This window comes from Amphiprion ocellaris, chromosome 7, assembly GCF_022539595.1.
Source record: "Amphiprion ocellaris isolate individual 3 ecotype Okinawa chromosome 7, ASM2253959v1, whole genome shotgun sequence".
Lineage (NCBI taxonomy): Eukaryota > Metazoa > Chordata > Actinopteri > Pomacentridae > Amphiprion > Amphiprion ocellaris.
In genome coordinates this window covers 13,656,032-13,682,297 of record NC_072772.1, presented here as the reverse complement: position 1 = coordinate 13,682,297, position 26,266 = coordinate 13,656,032, and the positions used below count along the sequence as shown (strand labels likewise).

Genomic DNA, 26,266 nt, shown 5'->3' with positions numbered 1-26,266 from the left:
CTCGTTATGCTTTTTAATGATCTGATTCGTGAATAGCCCAAAACTAATTCCTTGTCATGTTCACATGTAGAGCTGCTCGAACAAAGAAAACGTTGTTCTGAACTAAACCTGAAACCTGCTGCAGCACCGTCATGGTACTGCGACAACACGCCCAATAGATACACTTTTGTGCCTGTGTCTGAATCTGAGCTTTGTGAGAGTGAAACAATGCTGCCAACTTTAGATCAAACTGGAAATTACAACATCATCTACTGTAAACGCTATCCAGCATACTAAAAATCTGTAGTTGTAAAAGCACTTTAAAAATCACTGCTGTGTGTCAATGTTTGACACCAAAACATGGTTAAAGATAAATAGCTTGATGAATACAGGATAACCAAGGATGAATTCCCCAAGGTGTAATATAGTGTTGGGTAGCTAATGACTGGAGGTACTTATATAGGGGTGAATGATACTGGGTATCTGACAGGTCCTTTAACTGACCACTCCTTCATCCTTCCTTCACACAGAAGTTGCCAGAAATCATCATTAAGGCTGTTCCAATGTGCCTATTTCTGCACTGAAGATTTCCTCAGGAAGCTTGAGAAATGATACAGCAACAAAACCTTTATGGAAAGTATTTTTCAAACAGAGATACACCTTAATTGGAAATATGTTGGCGATTAGATGCTGAGCTGAAACAACTTCACAACCTCGCTGCAGTTTTATATAGAGACAGTATTAATAGAGACAACTCAAACAAAAGAACAAGTTTCTTCATTCATCAGAAATATGTTCCTCTCCACAATCTCTTATTTCCCTTTAGGATTTGTATCATGAATAATAACACAGGGAGAGAAAGAGAGTCTAATCTCTTTCAGCAACAAACATTTTAATGGGCTATCTTTATTTTCATTTAGTCACGTAGGCTGAATATTCCAGTGTGTTGGGAAGAACTACAGCCTGCCTAAGGCATTTAGTTTAACAAATAATATATAATTATAACCTGGATTATTATGATGAATTTACAGACCCAAACATCAATAAATGCACATGCAAAATAATTGTGACATTTAGAAAATGTGCTGTGTGCTGTTGAGCTGTTCAAACATGCCTAAACACTCAGACAGACTTGAAAGAAATTAAAAACAGCACTGCACCGATGATGGTAGGAGAGGATTTAATTAGTATTTAGACAGTGTGTAAAAGAAATTACAAACTCTACACTGTAAAAAAAAAAAATCCATAAAAAAGAGCTCAAGTTTGGTAGTAAAATGCCAGAAAACATACATTAAAAAATGATGGAATACTTGAATATTTAAAAACTGTAAAAACACACAAAAAATGTATGTAAATAGATGATTTGATTACAGTAAAACTATGTAATTTCACATAAAACATAGTAAAAGAAGGAATTACCACTTATAGAATTATTGATTTTTGATGAGGACATTGTGTATAGTTTTGGCTTGTCTTTTTCTTTTCTTTTTTTACAATAAGCATGTAAATTAATATTTTTTTCATAACTTTACTAGATATTATCTGTAATTGAACAGAACCATGAAAAACTAAACTCAGTGATTTTCAAAAAAAATTTTAAAACCATTTTTCAGTCCTTTATATATGCAGTTTTTCCTTTCAAATAATACAAAATATCAGTAAATTAACAATAAGTTTTTCCAATTTAAATGCACTTAAAGTAGTGTAATTTTACAACTGAAAACCACAAAAGAACAAATTACCATTTGTAAAAATACAGATTTTACCATTTTGACCTGTTTTTTTGTGGTTAACATATAAATGAGTGCTTTAATTCTGTCGTTTTTATTGTTATTTTCCATATGGAAAGGAAACCATATGGATGCAGCTACGGGAAATATGATGTGCCCCTTGGTTGCACCTGTGCTTCCTCTGATATGATTGAAATGTTCTGCTGCTTAAAAGACCTTTTGCATTCAAGAAACAATTGAAAGTCACTCCAAAAAGCAAAATATGGAGAAACCTTGTGCAATGAAGCAAACCAAGGCACGATTTGAACTTCCAGTTAACATTTATTCATCCACAGATCACTGGATGTTCACACTGTGGTTCTGTTGGTAACCTTGCACTGAACAAAGCCACTTTATAGAGTTAATGCACATTTCATGGAACAATTTCCAAGGGTGCTTGAACTCACGTTGACTTGCAGGCATTTTTGAACTACATAATGGAGCTATGCAGTTACAGTCCTGCTGCCACTGACTCATAACTAAGCCATCTTCAAGCCATAGCTGCCCATACAGTAGCAGACAGTCTCTGGTTTCGGCAGCTTTCTGTCATCTTTCTGTCACCGTCACATCAACTCCGTCGGTGACGTCCGCAGAGGCAGTTCAGACTTTGAAGACTGTCTAAGTTAAGTCAAAGATATTTTTAGATGTTATTGATCTTACTTTGGCACCTCCCATCCATATTCTGCTGGGCTAATTAACATCAAAGGAGTTTTGTTACGTTCGACCCCTTAAAGTGCCAACACAGATGTGGTGGGTGTGTTCATGAGCAAGTACGGGGAAAGTTGTATTTACTGTATGTGCATCTGAGAAGTTTTTTTTCAGCCACTAATTTTTGTGATGTGCAGCATTTTTGAACAAGTTGGTCCAGCTGGGGACAGACAGAAATACTAATTAGCCTGATTAACATAAACTTACCCTTGATTGGCTGCCAGATCATTACTACAAGTACTCGCGTCTTTGGAGACTGAGCTTTTAATGATAGAAAAAGCCGTCATTTATGTGAAAGACTGCCGTGAGAAATCTTATACTGTATATAGGCTGCTCTAAATTAGTCCTGTCTTACTTGGGAGTTGGCTAAATTCAACAGTCTGTGGACAGGGAACATAAATATGACAGAAAAGGCTGTTTAATCCACTTTAAGCAGAGATCGGAAATTTCTCTAAGTACTTGGACTGGAATAACCCCAAACCAGGGATGGAGCGATGATGTCACTACTGTAATAGCCTGAACAAATCTAGCATTTCTCCACAGCTTTTCAGTTTTTAGCAAACTTGAGACTCGCTTACTTAACCACTTGTCTAGATTAGATTTTCCTTTGGCTTTACTGCTCTTGATCAAATTATTTCCTCCAAATCCGACTTAGGTACAATTACGGTTGATTTCCACAGTAAAAACTACTCTAACAGCAATAATGACAGTATGTGTTTTGAAGAAATGTCTTCAAGTCTTTCATTGTCTCCTTTATTGCTGGACGGACATCTTCACACATCATCACTCTTTCACTCCTCAGATTGAGTTGTTTAATGTGATTCTAGAGGCTCAACACAGAGTTTTGGGTAGAAACTGCAACAGGAGTTGTAATAAATCCACTGTGTTTATGTCTCTAGACAAAATTAAATGCATTTTCCGCCACAGCTTGATGCTTCATGTTTATTAAAGCAGCCACAGTAATGGCATCCATTTTCATCTTTGGTCATTATCCAGGGTAGATGTGAGGAATTACTTTCGACAGTGTTTTTTTCCCCCCTCTCTCTCTTTTGTTGCTCTCAAGAGTTCAAGTATTTGCTCTAAATCTCATTCAAAAACTGACAGCAGCTTTTACCATGAATAATATAAGGTGCTTAATCCTTGAAATGTGTACTGTATCTGGGGCTAGAAATCTGCATTTATGCATAGCAAAAGCCATATAATTCTATCCTAGTCATTTCAGATTGGTAAACCTACAACAGGAGCTGGTCTGTCACTGTGTTCAGATATTAAGCAGCTTTGGAGCATGTACTGCTGGATTAGGGGACTTTTGGGGATTGCGTAGAGCTGCTGTGTTGTGGCCTCCAGTGTTGCTGGCCAGATTTTTGTACCCTGTCCAATAGGCCGAAAGACACTTGGAGATTGTTTTTCATCCTGATGGTACACGCTATTAAAGTGGCTCGGCTTTGTAAATTGAGTAAAATACAAACTTTGAAAGCTAAATTCTCTCCCAGTTGTGAGTTATTCCTGACAGTCTGTCGAGCTGATCATCTTGTGAACATAATTTTATGCATTTACATACAGTATGTTTGATAAATTACAAACAACTCTATGATAGATTTCCATTGCATTTTGCAAAGACATTCATGTTGCCTAAAGGATGAATCTGGCTGTTTGGTCATACCCTGACTTTTCTTCCGGCATCTTTGTGTAGTTGTCGTATGTGGTTTTCATTCATTGATATCTGTCTTGTACAAGGTGCAATCAAGAACACCTGAGTGGGTGTTTATAAGAACCAAAAACTACACCTCATTTTTAAATTTGGCCACCATCCCCTTTGAAGTAGTAGCTTTGTGTAGTGATACTCTGCTCCCAGTGCTCCTACCACGATCTGCAACACACACAATGCTTCACTGTCAAAACTAGAGGTCGTCTGATGTGTTTGTTTTAGTACCAATATCGATTATTAGCAAGCAAGGAAACCCATAATCTTTATTTGAAACTAAAACACATTTGCAGTAAAAATGAAAATTTTGGCGCCAAACTTTAGAATAGCCCAATGTTATTTAAGTTTTACATTTGTTTAATTAAAAGAGAACTTTGAAACTTTTATCTTTCAGTGGTAATAGGCCTTTACGAGTGGCAGATAACTGGTCAGATAGTGCTGTTGGTGGGGCGTTGTTTGAGACCAAAAACTGATCGACCCAAAGCCAAAGGGATGGCCCTTCAGCCTGAGTTCCCTTTTGGTAACGATTGTGAAACCAATACGCTGGCACTGTCAAAAAACTCACAGGTTTGTCAAAGCTCTGTGATAATGACGCATTGTCATGATGGAGCACACAACTGCCATCTCTGATGCCTCATGATGTTAGAACTTGGCATTGACATGATAACCCTGCGTGATGAATTCACATTGCAGAATGTCAAAGTAATGTAGATCATTCTCTTGGTGCATTCCTGACCTGACGGTTGGTATTCTGTCTTGGAGACTTCAGGCTCCTCCATTGTGAAAACTGCTGTGTGGTCTCTGGGTCATAGCCGTTGATCCAACTGCTGTCATTAATTATGATCCTTGGGCCTGTTGATGGCAACCCTCGCTAACTTCAACAGAAAATGCGACCATCTGCTTGATGTCATGCAGCATCGTGACTCACAAGAGTTAAGCTCACATCTGCTGCATTTACATGAAAAGTAGACATTTATCAAACCTTGTCTATGTTTAACTGTGTGCCTTAAAGCACAGCTGTACCTGACTCGTGGTCTTGTTAGAGAAAGAAAGAAAATTAAGTTGAAATCTATTCCTATAAAGAAAGATAAAGGTACTTAAAATGGTCTCAGTAATGTCTTCTCTTGGTCTTTTATTTCATGAAAGCTTTGACTTTAGCATTGCACTGTGTAACTTGTAACTTAATCAACCAACTTAAACCATTTTAGGTCACTAGCAGTCATTATGCAAGAGATGATTTTTTTTTACCATTGTTTTCAACTTTAAAATCTTAGAAGAATCTTTAAACAGTAACTTTAATTCAATTGTTTCCATTGTCACATTCTCTAGCTAATGCCATTAGTTTATTATCTGTATACTGATTCATATCAGGTTTTGTTTCCCTTGTGGGTTTAATCAACAAACACTTTATCAACCAACTCAATCTTTATCAACAGCAAAGAAAATATGAATGGCAGTTCAGAGCCGCGACATCATAAATCATTTGGATTGGTGCCGAATGCACACTGAAACTATTACACACTGGGTGGTTAAGTGACTGGGATGAAAACAGTTTTTGCAATGTATGTGCACTTGTTGTCTGATTAGTATGCAGCCATAAATTCACCAGCTGTGTACACACGGCTGATGGGCCGCTGTTTGTCAGTTTCATGGACTGCGTCTTGCACAGCCAATGCACAATATAAAGTGAATCAATAAAATAAATTGACATCTTTATTAAGCTTGGTGCTTTGGAAGGTGTTTACAGAGGCTGTTTGATCCCGAGACTGATGGATGAGTTGCTGTCATATTATGTGCATGTAAAAAAACATTCTCTAATATGAGTCTACTTTTGACGTGAATGAAAAATAATCACATTTAAAGTGGTTGAAAACTTTAAAACATTTAAAAATTGTGTATATATGTATGTTGTCGAGCATTAACGAGATAGATCTCAACATTCAAATTGTAACACAACAGATTGGAATGCGAAAGGACAGTTTGATAACCATAAAATGTGTTATTGTATGATAATAGGTGTCGCTGTTGTGCGGAAAAAAAGGCCACCGTCATCCTTGCTCTCTGTGCGCACCGCAGTCGTGTAATTCACACATTTCAGCAGCCTCAGCAATAGTGCGCCATGCGTGCATGCCGGTGTCTATATTTCAGTCATTCACCTTACGAGTTGAGCGCGTGGGAAGGGCTGAATTAGCAGAGCGACATTACTGCTGCAAGCTGCAAATTTTCCTCCCACAAAATCATTAAAGCATCACACTCCACAGATGTGAGACCGAAAGGAACACTTCAGGGACTGCAGGGGTCTGCAGGCCAATCTAATAAGTGGGGAGGTAACAGAAATAGGTTTGACTGCGGGGCCTCCGGTTTAGATATCTGGACAAATGCTGACTAGAGGCACATAAATATGCAAGCTGTTTTAAACCCTCAGTCATCGCTCTTGGTACGCTCTTGAGCAAGTCAGTAAAACCTCAAATGCGGGATTCTCCTTCCCACCAACCCCTTTGGCTTTACAAGAAACTGTGCTCTTATACAACTTGAATTTTGGTATGTTACTGTCCTTAATCTCACTGTTTGAGTCTTATAAATGTCCACCTAGGGATGGAATACAGCATTCCCTATGAACACAATGAAACTTGCACTGGGCAGCCATTTCCAGTTTATTTGTGTGACTGTACCAGACCTAAAAACATAAAAAATAACAAAAAATGCAGTTGCTTTCTTAAATAAGATTTTACAGTGGTATACGGCGTTTCAGTTGTTGCCACAGCAGCGGTTATTTTTCTCTCTGTCACTGATATCTGCTTTTCCCTTTTTTATGCTCTTCAGTTTTGGGATGACAACCACAACCAGACACTTGTGTTGTAGAACAGCTGGTGGGATTTCTGAAGCCGGCTGGTTCTCGGATGAACAATGGAGCAGTTTGATCTCCAGATTGAACCTTTCATTCAGGACATTTAGTGCCTAAACTGAGGTCACGTCTATTTTGTGGTTATTGGGTGTGTTTATCAAAAAGAATAAAAGAGTGTCTACCAAAGGGTACACTTGATCTTGAGGCGTGAAATCAGCAAACTTTACAGAACATTTTGAACTTTTCTGTTAGCAGCTTTTGTTGCTTAATGTTCTGTGTCTTTATTCTTGGTGATTATTATGAGCTGCCGGGCGTAGAAGTACACGTACTTACAACAGAAAGAAAATATACTCTGATGGTGTATAAACAACATGAAATGGACCATTTGCCTTTTCTTTAATGCGTTGTTTTTTAACCGTCATGACCGATCTCCCTCAAGAAATGCTCAAAGTGAATGCTTTCATTAAATATAAGAAGAAGAGAAGACATTAGTGAGACCATTTGTGGTACCTTCTCTTGGTTTAAGCACAATTTAAACTCATTATCTGCTTACTGCAAATGCTTAAAGGTGCTGAGCTACAGAATTGATTTTAATATGTTTGCCTCAGTAAATACTGTGCAGCGTCTCTGTAATGACCACATAGAGAAGGTCAGGACAGCTGCTGGTTGAAGTTACAGAGCTGTACCTTTATTGATGGTATTTTCTTTACTTCCCATTATGCACTAAATGGAGCCTAACTCGCGTGCTTATTTCGAAAGCAGCTCATGGAGAAGAAAACCTGCTGCTCAAAGTGAACATTATGTCTCTTCAGATTTAACTGTAACAGCCAAAGATAGAGACAAACTAGCGGTGCGAGAGGAGATTTGTAGCAGTTGGCTCTGAGGTGAAATATGGATTTACTTGACAAGCAGGCATAAATCACGAGCCGACGGTGAAAGTCTGCCATCCTGCATCTCGACACTTGATTAAATTGGGATTGACCTGCCTCCTGAATGCCCAGTTGAGCCATATGCTACTGTTTATGCTCCTGGATATAGACGCCAAAATATAAACACAGGTTCTGGATTCATTCCTAATAAACATAGTGGAATAAACACCACAATATCCATTGGCTGCGCTCAATAAACAAACAACATTAAACACATTATTGCTCTCAACGGTTATCAAATGGAAGCAGCGAAATTTTGTTTTCACCGTATATCCCATGAGTCATTTCTTTTACAGTGTTTGCTCAAAGTGAATCTGTCCGAGACCCCTCTCATCTGAGCAGACACAAGCCAACATGCCCTCTGCAGATTTCACTAGAAACTCAATGCAGCTTTTGAGGGATTTTTTTTTTAATGGTCCAAAAAGGGAAGAGATGGAAGACAATTCGAGCAGTTGGTTTTGCTGGCATCCTGCAGCTTTTTAATCTTGTCATGATCCTGGGTTGGTGTTTTCTGCAGCTTCTCTTCTCACTGGAAGACCAATCTGTTTCTGCCTTTCAGTGGAAGAACTGAAAGAAGAAGAGCCGCTTTGGCCTTATGTTCTTTCTGCTTGAATTGTCTGTGGCCTACTTCTGCTTTTTTAAATTCTTAATGTCCATTGAGTGTGGCAGGGAACTGTTGGACAAAGCAAGCTGCCAAGTCTGAAAATAACCTCAGAAATAAATGAACAATGTCATTTAATTATTTCCCCCATTGCTCAGACTTCATTTTTATCCCCTGCTCTATTTTGATTGCAATTACTTAGCAATACACTTTAAAATGACTATTGGTGTTTAGGGATCCACTGGACATGGAGAAAGGATCTGAGCTGAATGGTATCCAAACAATGAGTTGATTCCTCACATTATTATCACATCAAATACCACCACTTCCCTGGGAGGTTGTTCTGTGCGATGTTTCTATCTGGCAGTGTCTGGTGGGACAGCACAAGCAGAGGACAGATTCGTCATTCCACATAATTAGAGTCTTAATTTGAACACCTTGCTCTGCTCAGTTCATTTGCAAAGCTACTCTCCTGCTGCCTGGCCCACAAAGACAGACTGGAGCGCTATCTGGGTCGCCTGGTTATGTAGCGAGAGCTCGTCATGTCACGTGGACCCCCACCCAGCTTCACAGCTGACGGCTTGGATCGGAACAGCAGTCACCCGCCAACAGGGTGGCCCGCCTCTGAACAAGCCAGTCTCTCTGGGTCTTAGCTCTTCAGCCCAAAATGGTCAGTGTTGCTGAGCCAGATGATGCAGCTGAAGCCAAAACATCAATCATCGCATTATGCCAGCCATGCTTTCGAATCAACTATCACAGATTAGCAAACTAAGAAGCTTCCAGGATGCACAATATTGATTTTCTCATTCTCATCTCATCTGCCACAAAGAGAGAGATGCTTCAATATTGCACACAACAGAGTTAATCTGGAAAACTACAGGGGACACAAACAACTTTCAGCTTTCGAGGTTAAACTAGTGTTTTACACGGGAAAGACAAACCAGTACTTTAAGTTTTCTGAGCACAGAGACAATGGAGATGACGGGTGGCAAACGTCTGGCAGGGCAACATTAAAATTCAAGATGTGACGCACAGTCTTTTTGGACTCAACCAAGCTACATTGGTGGTTTAGTAGTAGAAGTGACAGTCTTGATGTAAAAGACAAGAAATATTTTAGTGACAGAACAACCTCACCTCTAGGTCCACTACACCAATCTTCCACAACCTCAAAACCCCTGACAGGTGCAGTGCAGAACTTGCATTATAATACAATGCTCTGATGGGAAACCTTGCTTTCTGGCATTCATTTGGATGTTATTGTGAGACATACTGCCTAACCTAAACATTGTTGCGGACCAAGCCAACACCTGCCATGGCAAAGGTGACAATCTGCACCACCACACTACAAAAACTGTTCAAGGTGTTAACTTGACCTTCAAATTGCCCAAATCCTAATTCCATTGAACAGAGGATGCACCCAGTAACCTCACAGGACTCAAATCTCCAATCTGCTACAAACGTTCTCATCCAAATGCTGCAGCACATCTCCAATGGTTCCGTGTCAATGGCATGTTGGGTGACAGCTGTTTTGGTGGCGTGAGGAGGACCCGCTCAATATTAGGCAGGTGGTTTAAAGTTGTGGAGAAGGTGGAGTTGTTCGATCTTCCTGTTCATCTGAACACCTCTCGGAGACACTGACATTGCAAATAACAGTCGATCAAGCTGCCTAAAGCTGTAAAGTTAGTCGAAGGCTCTGCAGCTGCTGAGTAACCTTGAGGTGAGATTGTTTTGTCAACTTGTTTCTAAGGTCAGGGATGGATGGAGAAGCTGAAAATACCTTTGGATCACAGCCTGTATCGTTAAAGTGGTGGAACCAGGCAGACCTGTAGTTGTTTTGAAGTGTAGTTTTCACTCAATTTGCAGGAGTAGTCAAGAAGAAATAGCAAGAAAATGAAGTTCTAAATTAACATTCACAACTATAAGACAGAGGGTGTTCTCTCATAGCAAGGCCTTCTCCTTTAATACAATCCATCTTTACACTTTGAACATGTAGTTTGAAGAGACTCGGCAAGATGTAACATGTTCGTTAGATTTCGAGGTGCTGAGGGGGACCTTGCTGGGAAAACAAGTGTTGCCACTTCACCTCATTGGCAGATTGTTTATATCGTGATTTAAGTAGAAAACGGATTTTCGTTCTCTCGCTGCACAGCTTTGGTAAATCAGCTGGCTGATTGAACCGAGCGTCCGGCTGATCACAGGGAACTCCCTCATTTATTTACTGCCTTGCTGGTTAGTTTGTTGCTCCCTCCATCACGGCAACGTTATCTGTGGCGGCACGCTGCACACTCCCAAAGTGAGGAAGCCAATCCCCCTGAGATTGGCGACACCCACACTAATGAAATAAACACAGAAAGATGTAATCTCGCCAATTTCAAGGCTCATTAAGTTGTGTAATAGAAGGGAGTTTGAAAAAATAATTTGAAGAGAGGTTGTAATGTATTTTTCCCCTCCTTTCTAGTTGCTCCTTCCCTCATCTCTTCTCCCCACGGTAACTGCTATGAATTTCTGCCACACAAGCTGTATTAAGATGAAAACAAATTATTTTTTATTCAAGAGTTTTTTTGTAGTTTTGTGATTCCGGGATTTTTTCTGGGCCACAAAGGCATTAGCACTTCTTGACTTGGTGTCGATTGCATTACGTGAGCCGAATTTTTGCTGCTGCAAAGAGAAAATCCTCCAAAATAATGTTAGACCTTTTTTAAAAAAAGAAGAAAGAAAAGGAAGTTAGCAAGTCAATGAAAGCAGTTTGATCACAGCTTTTCTGTCTGTGGATGGCTCCTTGGTTGCATGACAGCTGGCCTGTTTTTTGCTTGCACTGGTAATTTTACCAAAAGCCCTGCTCAGCTTGAACCTCGGAGGAATACGCACAACACTGGCAGGCGTGTGCTTCCATGTTGAGTTGGGCTGACAGCGGCGGCGGTTGTGTGCGCGAGAAAAAGCGCAGCTAGTTCATTAGTAAATAGACTGAAAGGGGGAGATTAACTAAACATCGCCACCTCCACTGATGAAATGGGACAGCTGAGTTTGTGTGCCCTGTGGTTGGCCAGGCTGACCGTGCAGACGTCGCCAGAATTGCCGCTCACCGTCAAGCGGCTTATGCCTGTGACAAGCAAATCAGCAGCTCTTCCTCCCCCGCTGACTCGTTCTGCCCCAAGGCTCCGCTGAGGAGAAAAACCATCTTCACACTTTGCTTGTAGATAGTAAAAGATACCCCCCCCCCCGCCTTCATCTCAGTGTCATTCCCACACCCACACTCAGCACAACGATCACAAGCAGCCATTGTGTTGAAAAATGGCTTCACTTTCCAGAAAAGCCACTGTAGGTAAACTCCCTGAAGGCATCAGAGCACAACACATGGTAATTAAATAGTTTAATGAGAAAAATCTATCTAAATGAGTGATTCCGCCGTTTAATAGTCTGCTGTCGTTTTCTAAGCGCAGTAGATACATTTTAACCTTATATATGCATGTCTGCGGCCCACAAATGGCTTTTTCTGTATATGTTCAAATTACTGTGGTCAAACTACTTGCAGAAAACAAGGTTCCCAGGTGAACTCAGTAATTATGTTCCATGGTAATTACTGACCTCCGTTGTGCACTGCAAGAGTAAGAACCCACCCACTTCCTCCTCACTTTCAACCAGGCGTGTACTGGCTGCACAACAAAGCAAAGAAAATCCCAAAAATCTGCAGTGGGGAGTTATTGACCCAGCACTGATTTGGCAATGCTTCACTATGCCCTGTAGCTTTTATGACAGTATGGTTTATGTAACTGCCAATGGAGCTCATACAGATGAGTGGTCTGTAACACACAACCCTGCACACACACACACACACACACACACACACACACACAACACTCATAGTAAAGAGCACACACAGACACCCACTCCTACTGCCTTCACGGTGAGGACGAACAGGCTCATTTCTGAAGAGCTGAAGAGGCAGGAGGAGAGTGAGGTTAGAGGATCAAAAGGGAAACAGTGTTCAGGCTTTCAGCAGAGCAGCGTCCTCCATACGCTGAACGTCGCCTCAAAGGCAGCAGAAGCAGACATCTATGCCTTTGTCGATAACATGGACTGTCATGGAAACAGGGCAAAATCTGCACCCCCACACGTATTGCTCCATGTTTGTGTGTTAAGTTTGTGTTGATGTGTTGCTATGTGTCAGTGAAACACGTTTAGTCTACATGGTGACTTTGGAATTTTAAATCAGAGCAACAAAGGAACCATTACATGGGAGTATAGACGCCCTCCATATGGGCTTATGTTACATTTATTTCTAGTTTTGGGAAAATGCTCAGTGATGTTTCTCCAAAGAATTGGAGCAGAAGATTGACACCACTGTCAATTCTGCATGTTCAGTTTGAAACTACAGCCAGCAGACAATTAGTCTAGCTTAATATCAAATCATCATCAGAATCACTAAAGCTCACTATAACAAGTCCTGTTCCAAATTGCGTCCGTTTCCTTTCAGTACATACTGCAATTTCCCTTACAAAGTACACACTGTTGTATACAGTATGCATACAACTGGGACATATTACTTGGGGTATAATATTGTGCCACTGTCTTTCTCATACATTTGTCGCAGTCTGGAGTGCAAAATGAGCCGTCATCTGTCTGTGCGCTCTCAGCAGCCCAGGCTTGTTTACACACACTGTGTCGTATGTGACGCATCTGATGCTGCGCAAAGGATTGTGGGTCAGACTGGCCTGAAAAGCATGCTGGCTTGCAGACTGTAAAATGTGACCCGATGTAACAGGACATCCGTGCATTTCTGGTGTAGTGCATTTGACATGCTCACGAGTGTTTTTAAAACACACCTTGTATCTTGTTCATTTAATTTGTAATTTGCAAACTGATGTATAAAAATTATCTCAGTTAGGAGCCAGTACAGACAACAGAAAACCACTCTTCTTATCCAAAATATCGAAAACAAACGCTATAAGAACGTAACTTGTCAGTTTTGCTTCTCCCTGTTTCCTTTCTTAGTGGTGTTCTAATTGGCTGTTGGCTGTGATTTCAGTCTTCTATTAATTCCACAGAATGCTTATTAAGCATATTTCCCAGTTCCTTAAAACTCTCAAATAATCTTATAAAAAACATGGGCTTTTCATTTAAACTTTTAACTTGCATGAGTATAAGTTGTGGAATAAACACTCTGATTTAAGGCTGCATGCTTGCGTGGATGTGTTTTATTAAGACGTAACCACATGCAGATTAAATCTGAGAGCCCAGGCTTGATTTTGGGCATGAATGCTTATTAATCTTGACATTTACTGAAAAAGAAATAGTTTGGAAACTGCGAGTTTAATGACTTTGGTTTTCGCTCACATTTACCACGCATGAGCTAAAAACAAGATGAAAAATCGCACAAAAGTCGGGTTCAAAGTAGCAGCTTTTCTCCGGCATCCTATTCTGCAGGGCAGAAATCTGACTTTGGCTCGGAGCAAGAGAATAAAGGCTCGCTCTCAGCAGAATGAAAGGAGGAGGATGTTTTAAAGGATTCTCTGAAAACCTTCTCTCTCTCTCTCTCTCTCTCTCCCCATCGCCTGATGAATGCCCAATCAGAGATAAAACGTATTTACATTTCTCTGATGTGCAATGTGCTTACAGTATGTGCTTCTGGATCTTCTGTTAGTCTGCTTGACTTACCATGTGTTTAGAGGAGTGTGTGTGAAGTCATGCATGTACCGTATGTGTGTTTGTGTGTATGTTTTTCCCTTACAGTATCCTAATTGAAAGCCTGGAGGCACAAATTCTGAAGCAGCCACTGTGGAGTTTGCAGGCAGTACGCTACAGTAGTGGCTTGTACACACAAAAACACACACATCAAAACATTGTTTGCTGACCTTGTGTCCCTTTGAGTCTGTTAATGATTAATGAGAAGCACAATATGTATCTCTCTGCTCTCCATCTCCCTTGTCAGCGTCATGTAATTACTGTTTTTTTTTTCCCCTGCTTGATTGGTTTCTCATCTACTTGCTTCTCCTTCTCACAGTGCAGGAAATTGTGTGTGTCTTCGTGAGCCGATGCGTCGTCTACAGGTGTACTGATTTGTTCACCAGTGTGAGCGCCTGCGTGTTTTGGCTTCCTGGGTTTATCTGCAGAGTGAGGATAGCCCCTTTCCCCCCTCAGTAATCTCACTCATCGAGCTGCTGTTATTGCAATTTACACTTGGCTCAGCTCCAGAGCTGCTCAGCCGTAATGGTTCCTCCTCTCTCCTCGCTGCCCTCAGGAGTGTTATAGTTTCTCATCACCCCTGCGCTGCACTGAGCACACTCGCCATAAACACGATGACCCCAAAGTCGCATCTTGAATTTTAGCCAAACTGTAACCTGTTAAACTCAGCAGAGCCTGTTGTGAGCCTAACATGATTATCATGGCCGAGCAGCATTTATGTCTGCAGCGATGATAGCTCAGAGGAGAGATTCAGAGGTTGGCAATGGTGCCGCAGACCATCACCTTCACGTTAAAACCCCATAAATGTGGTTTTGTAGGCCATCGCGTTTTTACTATGGGTGACTAAAACTTAACAGGGAACAATTTTATTAAACATTGCAGATGTTCTCTACAGCAATTTAGGGTATTAACAATTGATTGTTTAACACAGCCTCAAGCTGAACAGAGTGTATTGAATTATAAGTTCTGATTACTGAATCAATGACTTTCCACGAGTCCCTCTCACTGATGACTGAAACTGCTATCTGAGTTATAATGTCCCGCATGTGACACAGGAGCTTACAGATAGATTCCACAGAAGCAAATGCTATATGATAGTTTTTGTAGATGGTAATTTTGGGTTATTAAGTTTGTTCACATTGCTTTTATTGGCCTAAATGTACTCAAACAGTTTAAAGCAACAACAGATGAGTCAACAAATAGAAAAACAAGAAAAGCACTCACAGAGCGCAGTACTCCGCCAAAGCTGTTCATTCCCCAATGTGACGTTGTCAGAAAAGCAGCATTTTTTTGTAGAAATGCAGCATTTGTTTATTAGTTATTGATGATCAGAAATCACAGCAACATAGAATGTGGCCATTTAATATAGATGCACTCACAAACAAAATGACCTTGCGCTGAACACAGACGTGTGTTATGCATGTGTACATTATGTAAGGATACCGAATTGCTAAATATGTAGCAGCGGCAGGAATTATTGGGACTCAGAAACACCCCCACAATTTAATCAGTTGTTCCTTGTATCATTTCCGACGTACAAGTCCCAAAAAGTCCACAGTGGTGGATTTGTAGTGGGATCACAATCATGTGATCGTCGGCAGGCGGCTGAGGCAGTGTTCACTTGTTGTCATAGTTACAGTGATGCCATGCCGCTATCTCGCAATGATACAGAAATCTTTCACAAATCTGTGGATCCAGACTATAAGCGGCATCACTGCCAAAATCTAATCATTTCTGACCTTCCCTGAAAATTTCATCCAAATCCTTTTGTCCATTTTTGAGTAAAGTTTCTAACGGATGGACGGACAGACAGACAAACCAGTGCCGATCGTCACATAACTCCGCCACATTCCTTGGCCAAGTAATAATGTACAACTAAAGCCTCTTTCACCCCTGGACTTTGTCACTTAGACTAAACAATGCTAATAATGAAAATAATGAGTAGAATCTAAAAGTGAATTGTAAAACAGAGAGAGTGCACCACTTAGGATTGCTAAACTGTAACAATTTGCTTTAAAACAAATGCCACTGACAATGAATCTATGTACTGAAACTGATCCAGAGGATATAGAAACGCAACAAGGATTTTTAATTTCTCACAGAAGTTTGGACTGCATTTCACACTGAAATGAAGGAAAGGTGACTCCAGTGTAAATATATCTTGGCTTGTGATAACTGAAACGGACTTGGAGTCAGAGGATGAAGGTCATTGTTCTGTAAAATATGGGTAAAGCAGGTTTTTCGTGCCATTGAGTCTAACTATTGGCTGGTGGGAATATTTCAATGGTGCAAAAAGAAAAACTGTCCAGAGTGTGTAATTGGTCTTGTTTGCAACACAGCTGCAATGTTACATCAACATTAAAGCACTAAAAGCAAACATGAACAACTCAGCCAAATGAGCTTGAGGGCAGTTTTGTTAGTGGAGAGTGTCGGTGCAGTGCAATCTGACTGGTCTCCTCTCGCTCAGTCAGCTGGTGCCACAGCAGTTTTTTGGGAGCCACATTAGTGTTTTGTGAAAACAGCAGCTATGAAGGAAGTAGTTAATTTCATGGCCATTACTAAAGGCTGCTGGAGAGACTCAGTTGCTCTCTTTGAACTGGGATTAGTAACAGGGACGAACAAAACAGAGGCTTTATCTGGTTCTGATATTTGTGTTGGAGCTGCAGGGGGGCTTGAAGGGAGCTCAACTGTGCGACTGTAATGTGAAACCACCGCAAAGCAATTTGATAAGTTGCTTCACTTCAGGTCTTTCCTGACAGACAAATGAAAAGAGAGAGCAGGTATCATTTTGACACGTGTGACAGGTAAACATTACCTGCACTGTTGTATGCACATATCTCCCACACTTCAAGTAATGAGGTTTTTCTCAATGCAGAATTGTGTCAAAGACCAGCCTCAAATTAGACGTTTCTTCCCAAAAGGCGCAGGAGTGTTGTGCTCTGAGCTGGTGAGGATGCTTCATGCCCTCTCACCACCCGTGCCTCTCCCCAGCATCAAAGCGCAGCACATGCTGTTTGAAATTCATTGAAAGCGTTGGATTAATAATGCAGAGAGAGAAGCGCAGAAAAAGAGGACACATAACACGATGCATCCTCGACCCCTCGGCTATTAAAACACGGAAACCCTTCTGACATGACCAAATGGGAAACCTCTGAATGAGCGGGGAAATAGCTGTGGAAAGGTGGCAGTGAAAGTAGCTGGAGCTAAACCCCCCAGGAGGCAGCCAGATACATGCTACCTAAGTGAAACCATTTCCCTTCCTCTGTTAGGTTAGCGGGCCTAGACTCCCCACTGCTTCCCTCTGAGATTGTTCAAGGGTGAGTGGAAAAAACAATCAATACTAAATGATTGATTGAAATACAATACAGTAGCAATAAATCTAACTTATAAAGTGCGTTCTGCTTACAGATTTTCAACATCCATTTGCCAAACCTGCTTTATCTTGTTGAGGGTCATGTGGGACTGGAGTCTTTCCCAGCTGTGATTGGGTGAGAGGCGACGTTAAACCCTGCAGTAGATCGTAGCACTAATACAAAGAGACAGTCAAGCACCAACATGCTGTGCATTAAGGACACTCACATAATGTGAAAGCCAAATGATAAGAACAATAGGACGTGATACTGCTGTCAATGAAGAACCCGTTTTATCTTCTCTGGCTTTCAGTAGACTGTAGACCTTGTATCAATGTGTACTAAAGCGTCAGATTATTAAAGGAATAGTTCCACATTTTGGGAATTGACGGAGTTAGATGAAAAGATGGATAACAGTCTCAGGTCTTTATGTTAAACATGAAGCTAGAGCCACACTTTTTTAAAGCAAATTAAAAAAATACTATCTGATAAAAATACTGCCATTTTAGATAATTAAAATACTTTTTCTAGCTTTATTGTTTACATGAGATTGTGCGTTTTTATTGGCTTTTTCAGGTTTGATGAACAAATTTACATGTATGAAAACAATGCAACTTCTATTTAACCTTTATTGAATTGGAAATAATAGAGAAATTCTGCTAAAATTGCAAATGTAATTGAAATCTTTTTATGCATCGCGTAGGTGATGGAACCTTGTCTCCTACAAATCCTACACAACCTAATTGCATTCTCTAGTACATAATTAGTAATGTGTATTTTCACCCAGGTTGCATTTGTTAGTGACACAAACAGAAATATGTTTCTCATCAACATGTCTTTACCATTTATTATGTTCCTGCTTTTCAGCCGACCAGTCATACAGTAAATGAAGTGGAGCTCGTCACCTCGGTAACCCAGACAATGGAGGAGAAGCTTTAAGCATGTTGTGAGTGGATGTTCTAGGACAGACCGTGATATTTCCTAAACATTACTCGATAGTTTTTGTGCATGAACTTTAGCAAAGAGGTAGTAAAAATTAAACTTAGGTTTATAAATAGTGGTTCCAGTCTTCTATATATGGACTTTGTGGTTGTTTTCTACAGTGTTGTACCTTAACAAGAGAACATCTATTTATGTAAAATGTAATTGAAAATGCAGTGCAGCTGTTTAGGAACATATTGTTTTGGAGAACACCTCGATAATGCCTAACATGTCTTCTAGCTTGACTATGTTAAAAGGTAACAAAGAATGAGCTTGCTGTGTGCATGCAGCTGTAACGGTGTGACCTCCTGCTGCAGAATCACAGACATACACTCTCATACACTTGGGTTAAGATGCACATGGTCAGGGCATCCGTTTCCAATGAACTTCCAGCTAACTTGGCAAAGTGACTGCTTGGAGTGAATCAACACAGACTGCAGAAATTAAAACTAAGGAAAATGAGTCAAATTAGCTTATCTAACACTAAAAAGAGTCCAACACAAGCAGAACTGGACCTCTGTCCTGGTGCCATGCTGGCTGCAGGCTGTGGCAGACATGTCCGTTAAATATAAAGCATCGAAGGTATCGATATTTCTCTTGGCAAGAAGGCAAATAAGAACATTTCTCAAAATGTCGAACTATTCCCTTAAAGTTGAGAAGCATTTCAAGGTTGGATAATTTAGCCTCTGGTCACTACCACTGGCCTCCAGAAACACATTTAACTCCAAAGACTGAAAGTCTAACTCTCCCTCTCTACCCCATTTACTTTTTTTCTCCTGCAGACCAGAGGAGGCAGTCAGAGAGTTGATTCTGCTCATTTATCTTCCCCGTGCCAATGTTTGTATAGTACATCTTAACTGCAGAGGGAGGTATTGATCCTGCTCTCGTCTCTTCATCCCCCTCCTCTTCACTACAGAGAGAAAAATCATCGCAGCTCCCACCCCGGCTGCGCATATGAAAACACAGGCTGAGAAATGGTGTGCCGGCTGGTAATAAATCGTGCAAGTTGATGATAAGGTGTCACTGTAATTCCTGCAATAATTTCATAGGAGAGATATTTTTCCCTGCAAAAACATGGCCAAAGCTTAAATCGACTCGCACTGATTGCACAGGGACTCTGGAACCTTCTGCTATTGTGTGGTGGTTTCAGATGGAAAACACATTGCAAAAAATGGCTATTTTCAGCATCAATTTCAACTTGCTCTGCTGTTTGGACAGTTTTGGGGAGTTTCGGTGGAGGAGCATTTCCTCCAGGGTGTGTACTGTGAAGAATTTATGTACAAACCAAGTGTTTTTTTTGTGGCAGTGACGAAGTGGTGGAGTTTAGAGTTTTTGCACTCTTTCTCTCCATGATGGTTGTGGCTGTGAAGATAAATGGGCCACCAAGGCGGTCCCAAACACAGGCCTAGGGACAGGGATAACTAATACTGAATTAATTAGCATGGGCTGATGTGGAGGAGCAGCAAACAAGAGGATCATTTGATGCTATCAGGTTTTTAGCTGCATTAATCTGAACACTGTGGTGAAGCCTCTTCACATCACTAATTGAATGCTAAAAACAGGATTTTCTTAAAATGACTAAAAGTGCAGTCAGAGCGTTTTGACAGGAAGTTATTTAAGAGCTTTAGAGGTGCTCAATGTTGGAGGATATTACCAGTAGACAGAGCAAGATTAACAGTTTAACTGTACACTGTAAAACATTTACCTTTCTAGTTTCAAAATGGCTTCAACAGTTTAAACTGTTAGAAAATATAAAAGGAAAGTGCATCAGTCTGCAACTATGTGACTAGTTTATTCAACTTAATGTCTTAAGTTGATTGAGCTTGTTTTCTTAAGCTCAGCCAATTAAACTTGGCTAGTTTTACACTTTTACAATTCATAAAATAACTTTGAACTAATTAATTCAAATGCAGTTAATTCATATTTTTAAGGCAGCAGAAGAGCTTGAGTTTTGAAACTTACTAAACAAAGTGATTTATATACTTTGCTATACTGAATAAACAATATGAGAGTAGTATTAACATTTCAGCAGATTCTTTGTCTAAAACAGAATAAATATAATCACCAAATCATTCTGTTCAAGAACATGGGCCTTCAAGATTCTAAAGTACAGATTAAAATGTGTCTTTTTCTGAGCATATGAATTACAGTATTTGTAAAGTCATTAAATAGCTCAAATCCTTAGTAGGCCATACCATGTTTTCTTGTTTTTTTTGTTTTTTTTTGCATACAAGCATAAGTAAAATAAAGATTTGCAGTACAAAGCTGTGTGCTTTCAGGAAACCTCTCCCCAGCACTATGTGTGATTAATGAGAAGCTTGTGATGGAAGTCCTCACTGCAGCTCTTCCTTACTTCCTTCCCTCAGTTCATCCTCTCTCCTTTTACTCGCCATTCCTCTTCAGGTTCCTTTATCATTCCCTGTGATATCCCTTCTCTTTCTTGCTCTGCTGCATATTAAAAGCAGGACTATAATATGGCTCTAAGAATAGCTTTTCCTAATCTGCTCACTGTGATGCAGTGTCACTCCTGTGCTCTTCTCTAATGCAATACCTGCTTTACCGTTTCCACACCTCTAACGCTGCTCGTATCTGACTGAACCCAAAAGACCTGAGCGTACAAATACAGGGATTTTGTTTCAAAGTGCGATGTAGTGTTTTTTTATTTAAACTTAACTTTAACTTTATGTCTTAGCAGCACTAAGGAAGACAGTGGATATCTCATTATTAGGGGAAACTTTTTAAGCTTCCCTCGTGTTAACTCTCACTTCAAGCACTGGCTGACAAAATTACGTGTCATATTAAAAGAAATGGGGGATACATATATTACCACAGCCAGTGTCTGTGTTATTTCTCCAGAGATCTGCGCCTATTTGCAATCTAATAAGGAAAGCAGGTGTGTTTGGAATGCAGAGGCGATACAAATAAATGGCTGTAGGGTAACGAAAGCTGACATTTAGAGAAACGTTGCTGCTTTAGTGTGTGAAGACATAATGATGATATCAGCTAAGTGTGTGCAGTTATGGAACATCGCATGTGAAAAGTCATTCGTTAGGAGAGTACAGGATATCTGAAGATGTCCTTGAGAATGTTGAAGACAAGATGTTTGGTTCTGTTGTACATTTTTTTTGTTTACATCCATCAGTCTCCCCGTTTTAACACCTCTGTATCTTGTGATGTGGAGTGAATTTAAATGAGAAAGTGAGTGTAATATCATAATATGACGAAGAAGATCCAACACTGAATAATCAGTATGACTTGTCACATGCTATTTTCGGATGCATCTCCTCATACAAAAAGAATATTATAAAATGTATATAAATGTGTGATGTATGCTTTTATTAGTAGAGAATGATGTGACGTGAAAGCTTATTGTCATACAAATGTTACATAGAAGCAGTGTAAAATGATTCATTCATCCTTTATGCATGTGGTCTTTCAAAAATGTCAAAAAATGCACTGTTAGATCCAGAAAATGCAACAGTCCTGTGATTCAAGCTCTGATTATGTTATTCCAACACAATGCTGAAAGTGTAATATTTCGTTCTAATCACTTTATTCTATGTGACTCGATTAAAAAATTTGCTGAAAAATAAAATATTTGCTCTATTTAGAGTATGTAAAAAACAAAAAATTCTGTGCAGCTTGTCACAACCGGGAAGCCATTAATAACACAGATATGACCAGGAATTGCATGTAAAAAATTTGGAGATTTTTTTGCCTGAACTGGGCTGAACTGCAGGCAGTGTCTACACGGAACAGAAAAAATAAAGAAACTAATTAGAAAATTTTGAAAGTAAATTATGAACACTTATTACAAGCTGAAGGTAAAGTGTTCATCCAGTAGTGTGGATGGTATAAGGCGCTCTTACATCATTGGTTGCCAGGCTTGGAAATAAAAACTAAATAAACCAAAAACACTAGTCAAACATTTTTTATGAAAGCACATGTGACGATACATGATGCAGCTTAAGTTTGGGATTTTCTCCTGTCTTTGCTTGTGAAAATAATCATAATAAAACATACAGCAAACCAGAAAGTAGGTCATTTGCTGTGATTCATGTCAGTTCCCTTGTGACCTCTGTAGTGTCATAGCGCCTAGTCACAGGAAAGAGCAACACCTCGGGTGCTGTGATCCTTCTGGTCATACTGTACGTTATGTTCAGGCCTTTTTTTCTTTCACGGGTACGCTGGCCTGCAGGGTTTCCTCTGATCTGCCTGTGTGGTTGGAATAAGGACCCTGCCGGCTGAAATTCTCCAGAGCTGAGGCTTTAGTGTGCGTGCTAGCTCCAATAGATGTCAGAGCAATCACGAGGACAAGCCTTAATTACTGAAGGACACAGAGCAGTGGCACGCAGTCAACGGTGTTGGTGACTTTTGGATGGCAGAACTGAGGAAAGTCATCTTTTGTCGTGTCCAGGATTTAATTTTGAAGAAAAAAAAACGCACCATCACAACTCTTCTTTTCTGTTGTTTTTGCATTGCAGAGACAAGGATCTGGAGCAGCTGCTGGCAACAACAAGACCTCTGGAGGACAAGGTAAAAAATAAAATACATCAGTTTTGATGTTTTAGTGGACATGTGCATCATTTTTCAAAATAAAACCAACACCTGCAGAGCTTATTTTAGAAGAGGCAGAGACAGAATGATTGAAGTGAGGAGAGGATGAGTGAGGAGGAGGGTAAGTGTGTGTGTGATGACACATGAATCTAAAATGAGCTTTAAAAGGCACATGTCATATGATTGACAGTAACAGGAGGTGACAGACATGCATACGCACCCACCTACATTAACCTCAGGGCTTTCTGTCAGATCCAATCATGATTGCACAAGAGTTCAGGGTGTCATGTCATCGTTTACGTGACATGGAGAACATTTCATGCAGCATCTGAATTTGTACATGTGTCATTTTTGATCAGATTCTCCACATCTCTATCATATTTGATCCCCTCAGGTTTCAAATGTGTGAACATGAATGCATGTCCTCGAGAACATTACTGGTTATCTTTAATGACTCACTTTTCAAAACAAAAACACACCAGTGCATTGTAAGACATTTTTGGCACGTCCTGGTTGACAGCAAATCAAATGTTTTTATGTTTTTTTTAAAAACCCACCAAAATTACACCATTCATCAGAAGCAGAAACTGTAAAACATTATCAGCAGATTTTAAACTTTCTGACAGTGAAAAGTCCTTAACCCTTCACTGGGCAAGTGATCAAATTTGATAATTTCCACACATTACATAAGGCGTTGCTGCCGTGATGTCGAGAAGCATACGGTTTTCACCCAGCCAATCAGCGAAGATCACTCTACGTTACAACACATTACATCGTGGCATTTGATCAATCAGCAGAGGCCTGGAACTTATCAAACTTTCTCTTTTCTCCGAAGTTGAAAAAAGACGGACTCACAGCTCAGTCTTCTTCCATATTTGCGGTTGAAACGTCAAAACAAACCATGGCTAGTTGACGAAACTCACACATTTAACAGTTGAGTAGCTGTGCAAAGTGATGATATACATTTCTTGGAATGTATTTTTTTTTTTTTTTTTACCACTAACAGGCAAGGAACCACGTATGGTAACTTCATTGACCTTGAATTTCAACATGAAAATTACAAATTTTGAAAAATGTCACAAAAGTAAAAAAGTCTTACATCCTCCAATAACACTCTAGGGTTGAAAGTTAGAATTTCGAAGTATTTCAATGAGTGCCCTTTATGTGTGACTTTTGGTTCTGCTGGGAAAATTAATGAGCTTAAATTTGTGATATTTTATCAAAATCGCTGAATTTAACATATCTTATTTAAAAAAGGCACCAAAAAGAGACTATTTGCTGAAACCAAATTTTGTAAAAAAAAAAAAAGAAAAAGAAAAAAAAATTCAGAGCTCCCTGTCATAATCATGAAGCCATTAATGACTTCAATGCACCCAACAGTCACATGACAATAACTCAGGGACTTTTCAGTTGAACTGTGTTGAACTGCAGGCTGTGTATATACAGAGCAGATAGAAGATGAGCTTGGAAACAAATTAGAAATGTAAGTATTAAAACATTTATAGTGTGTGGAAACAGCTTTTTCAGGGGCAGTTGAAAAAAATGTTGTACATGTTGCTTCAAGGTTTTTCAACTTTGGTAATATAAATACTCAAGAATTTCAACTTGAGTTTTTTTATTTTTCTTTTAATCTCTATGATTCATGGTCATGTAGCTTTGCCATACTGCACAAAATACATGCTGGAGTTCTGTCTACTTCTAGCAACTGATTGTGTTTCCATAGAGGTGCAGAAGTTTATACCACAATGAAAAATGAGCCCACCGTGAGTAAAAATGTAATCAGATAAAAAAAAATGTCCTAGAACTACTTGGAGGTCCAGAGGGTTAATGTGGTTAAGTAGTTAAGTCATTTCAGTTTTCTCATCAATCCCTCTGCAAAGCTGAGGCCTGTTCTCAGCTTGTCCCGACTCAGACGGGTAAAACAGTCCGGACACCAGGACACTGAACTGACGTGACCATCAGCTTCTCTAAATGCATCTCTGATGATTGCTCCCCTCAACGGAGATAGATGGCCTGTATCAGTTCAGTCCCGGAGGAAATAAAGATCAACTCCATGCACCAAGTGCATTGCAAGTCATGTTTATTGCTGCGCTTTCTGTCATTCAACTTATCACAGTGAAGCAAATAAAGGCTTCAACGAGAAAACTAATATCCTCCCTGCTTTCGCCTCCTCTAAATCATGGCAGTGATTTGATGTGTCGTCCTGACTCAGCACCAGATTGCTGTTTGAGACGGAAGCAAGTACAATGAGCCATTTTGATGTCATAAAACAGGAAGTTCTGTACTTTATTCAATAAATCTGTAGGGAATTATGGAAAGAAGAAAAGTTGGCAGTAAAGCTAGCATTAAATTGAAACGCATTTTTTGTAGTAAAAAAGAAATTAAAAAAACACACAACTTTAGTCGGGACCATATTATTCCTGCAAAAACACTGTTATTTGTGCATTACAGTGAAATCATCTTTGTTGTAAGACTAACAACACAAATTATTTAGTTTTCCCCAAGCTGCCACACATTTTGCATTATTTTAAGCTGGTGTCTGAGTTCATTTTTGAGCTGCACTTTGTCAGTTGCTGGGCCGAGCATCTCTAATTGACCGCACCCAAACCTTTTGCAGTGTGTCTGGCACAGCTGGCTCCAGTACGTTTAGATGAGTTCACCTGTCGGAGGGAGTCAGAAAGTAAAGGCTGTGTGATCAGTTGTTCATTTCAGATACTGATGTGTTTTTTCATTTCTTTTACTTCCAACACCTACCATTTACAGGTAAAAACCATGAGCTGATAGCACAAAACTTCCCACAGCCAACTGCAACTTTTTGTCAGATTCTTAATCAGTCTTTCAAATGTATAAAAATATTATTTGATCATTTTCACAGCTGGGCAAGTAGATTTTTATTCAAGTATACAGCTGATGATGTATGTATATTATCTCTTATCAGCACTAGGATTTTTTTCATTTATTTCTTTCATTACTTTTACTGCTGTATTTTGTTAGAACAGTCTATGCCAATGAATTTTTCAATCATTTGATCTGCAAATTTTTTTTATATTAGCTGTTAAATAAAGGGGGGAAACAAAAAAATCTCATTGTTATTATTAACTTGTTCCGTTTGTAAATGTATCTCACCATAAAATACTGGCAGTAGAAACATGTTTTACAT

General features: G+C 39.7%; 1 protein-coding gene across 1 annotated transcript in view; it reads left to right on the top strand.

Annotated features, from left to right (window-relative positions):
• The window catches only part of pcp4b (Purkinje cell protein 4b), a 44,821-nt gene that overhangs the window by 4,784 nt on the left and 13,771 nt on the right, over positions 1–26,266 (top strand). Inside the window, exon 2 of the mRNA XM_023299585.3 lies at positions 23,034–23,085. Coding sequence (XP_023155353.1) covers positions 23,034–23,085 — 52 coding nt within the window. The remainder of the gene's footprint in view (positions 1–23,033; positions 23,086–26,266) is intronic.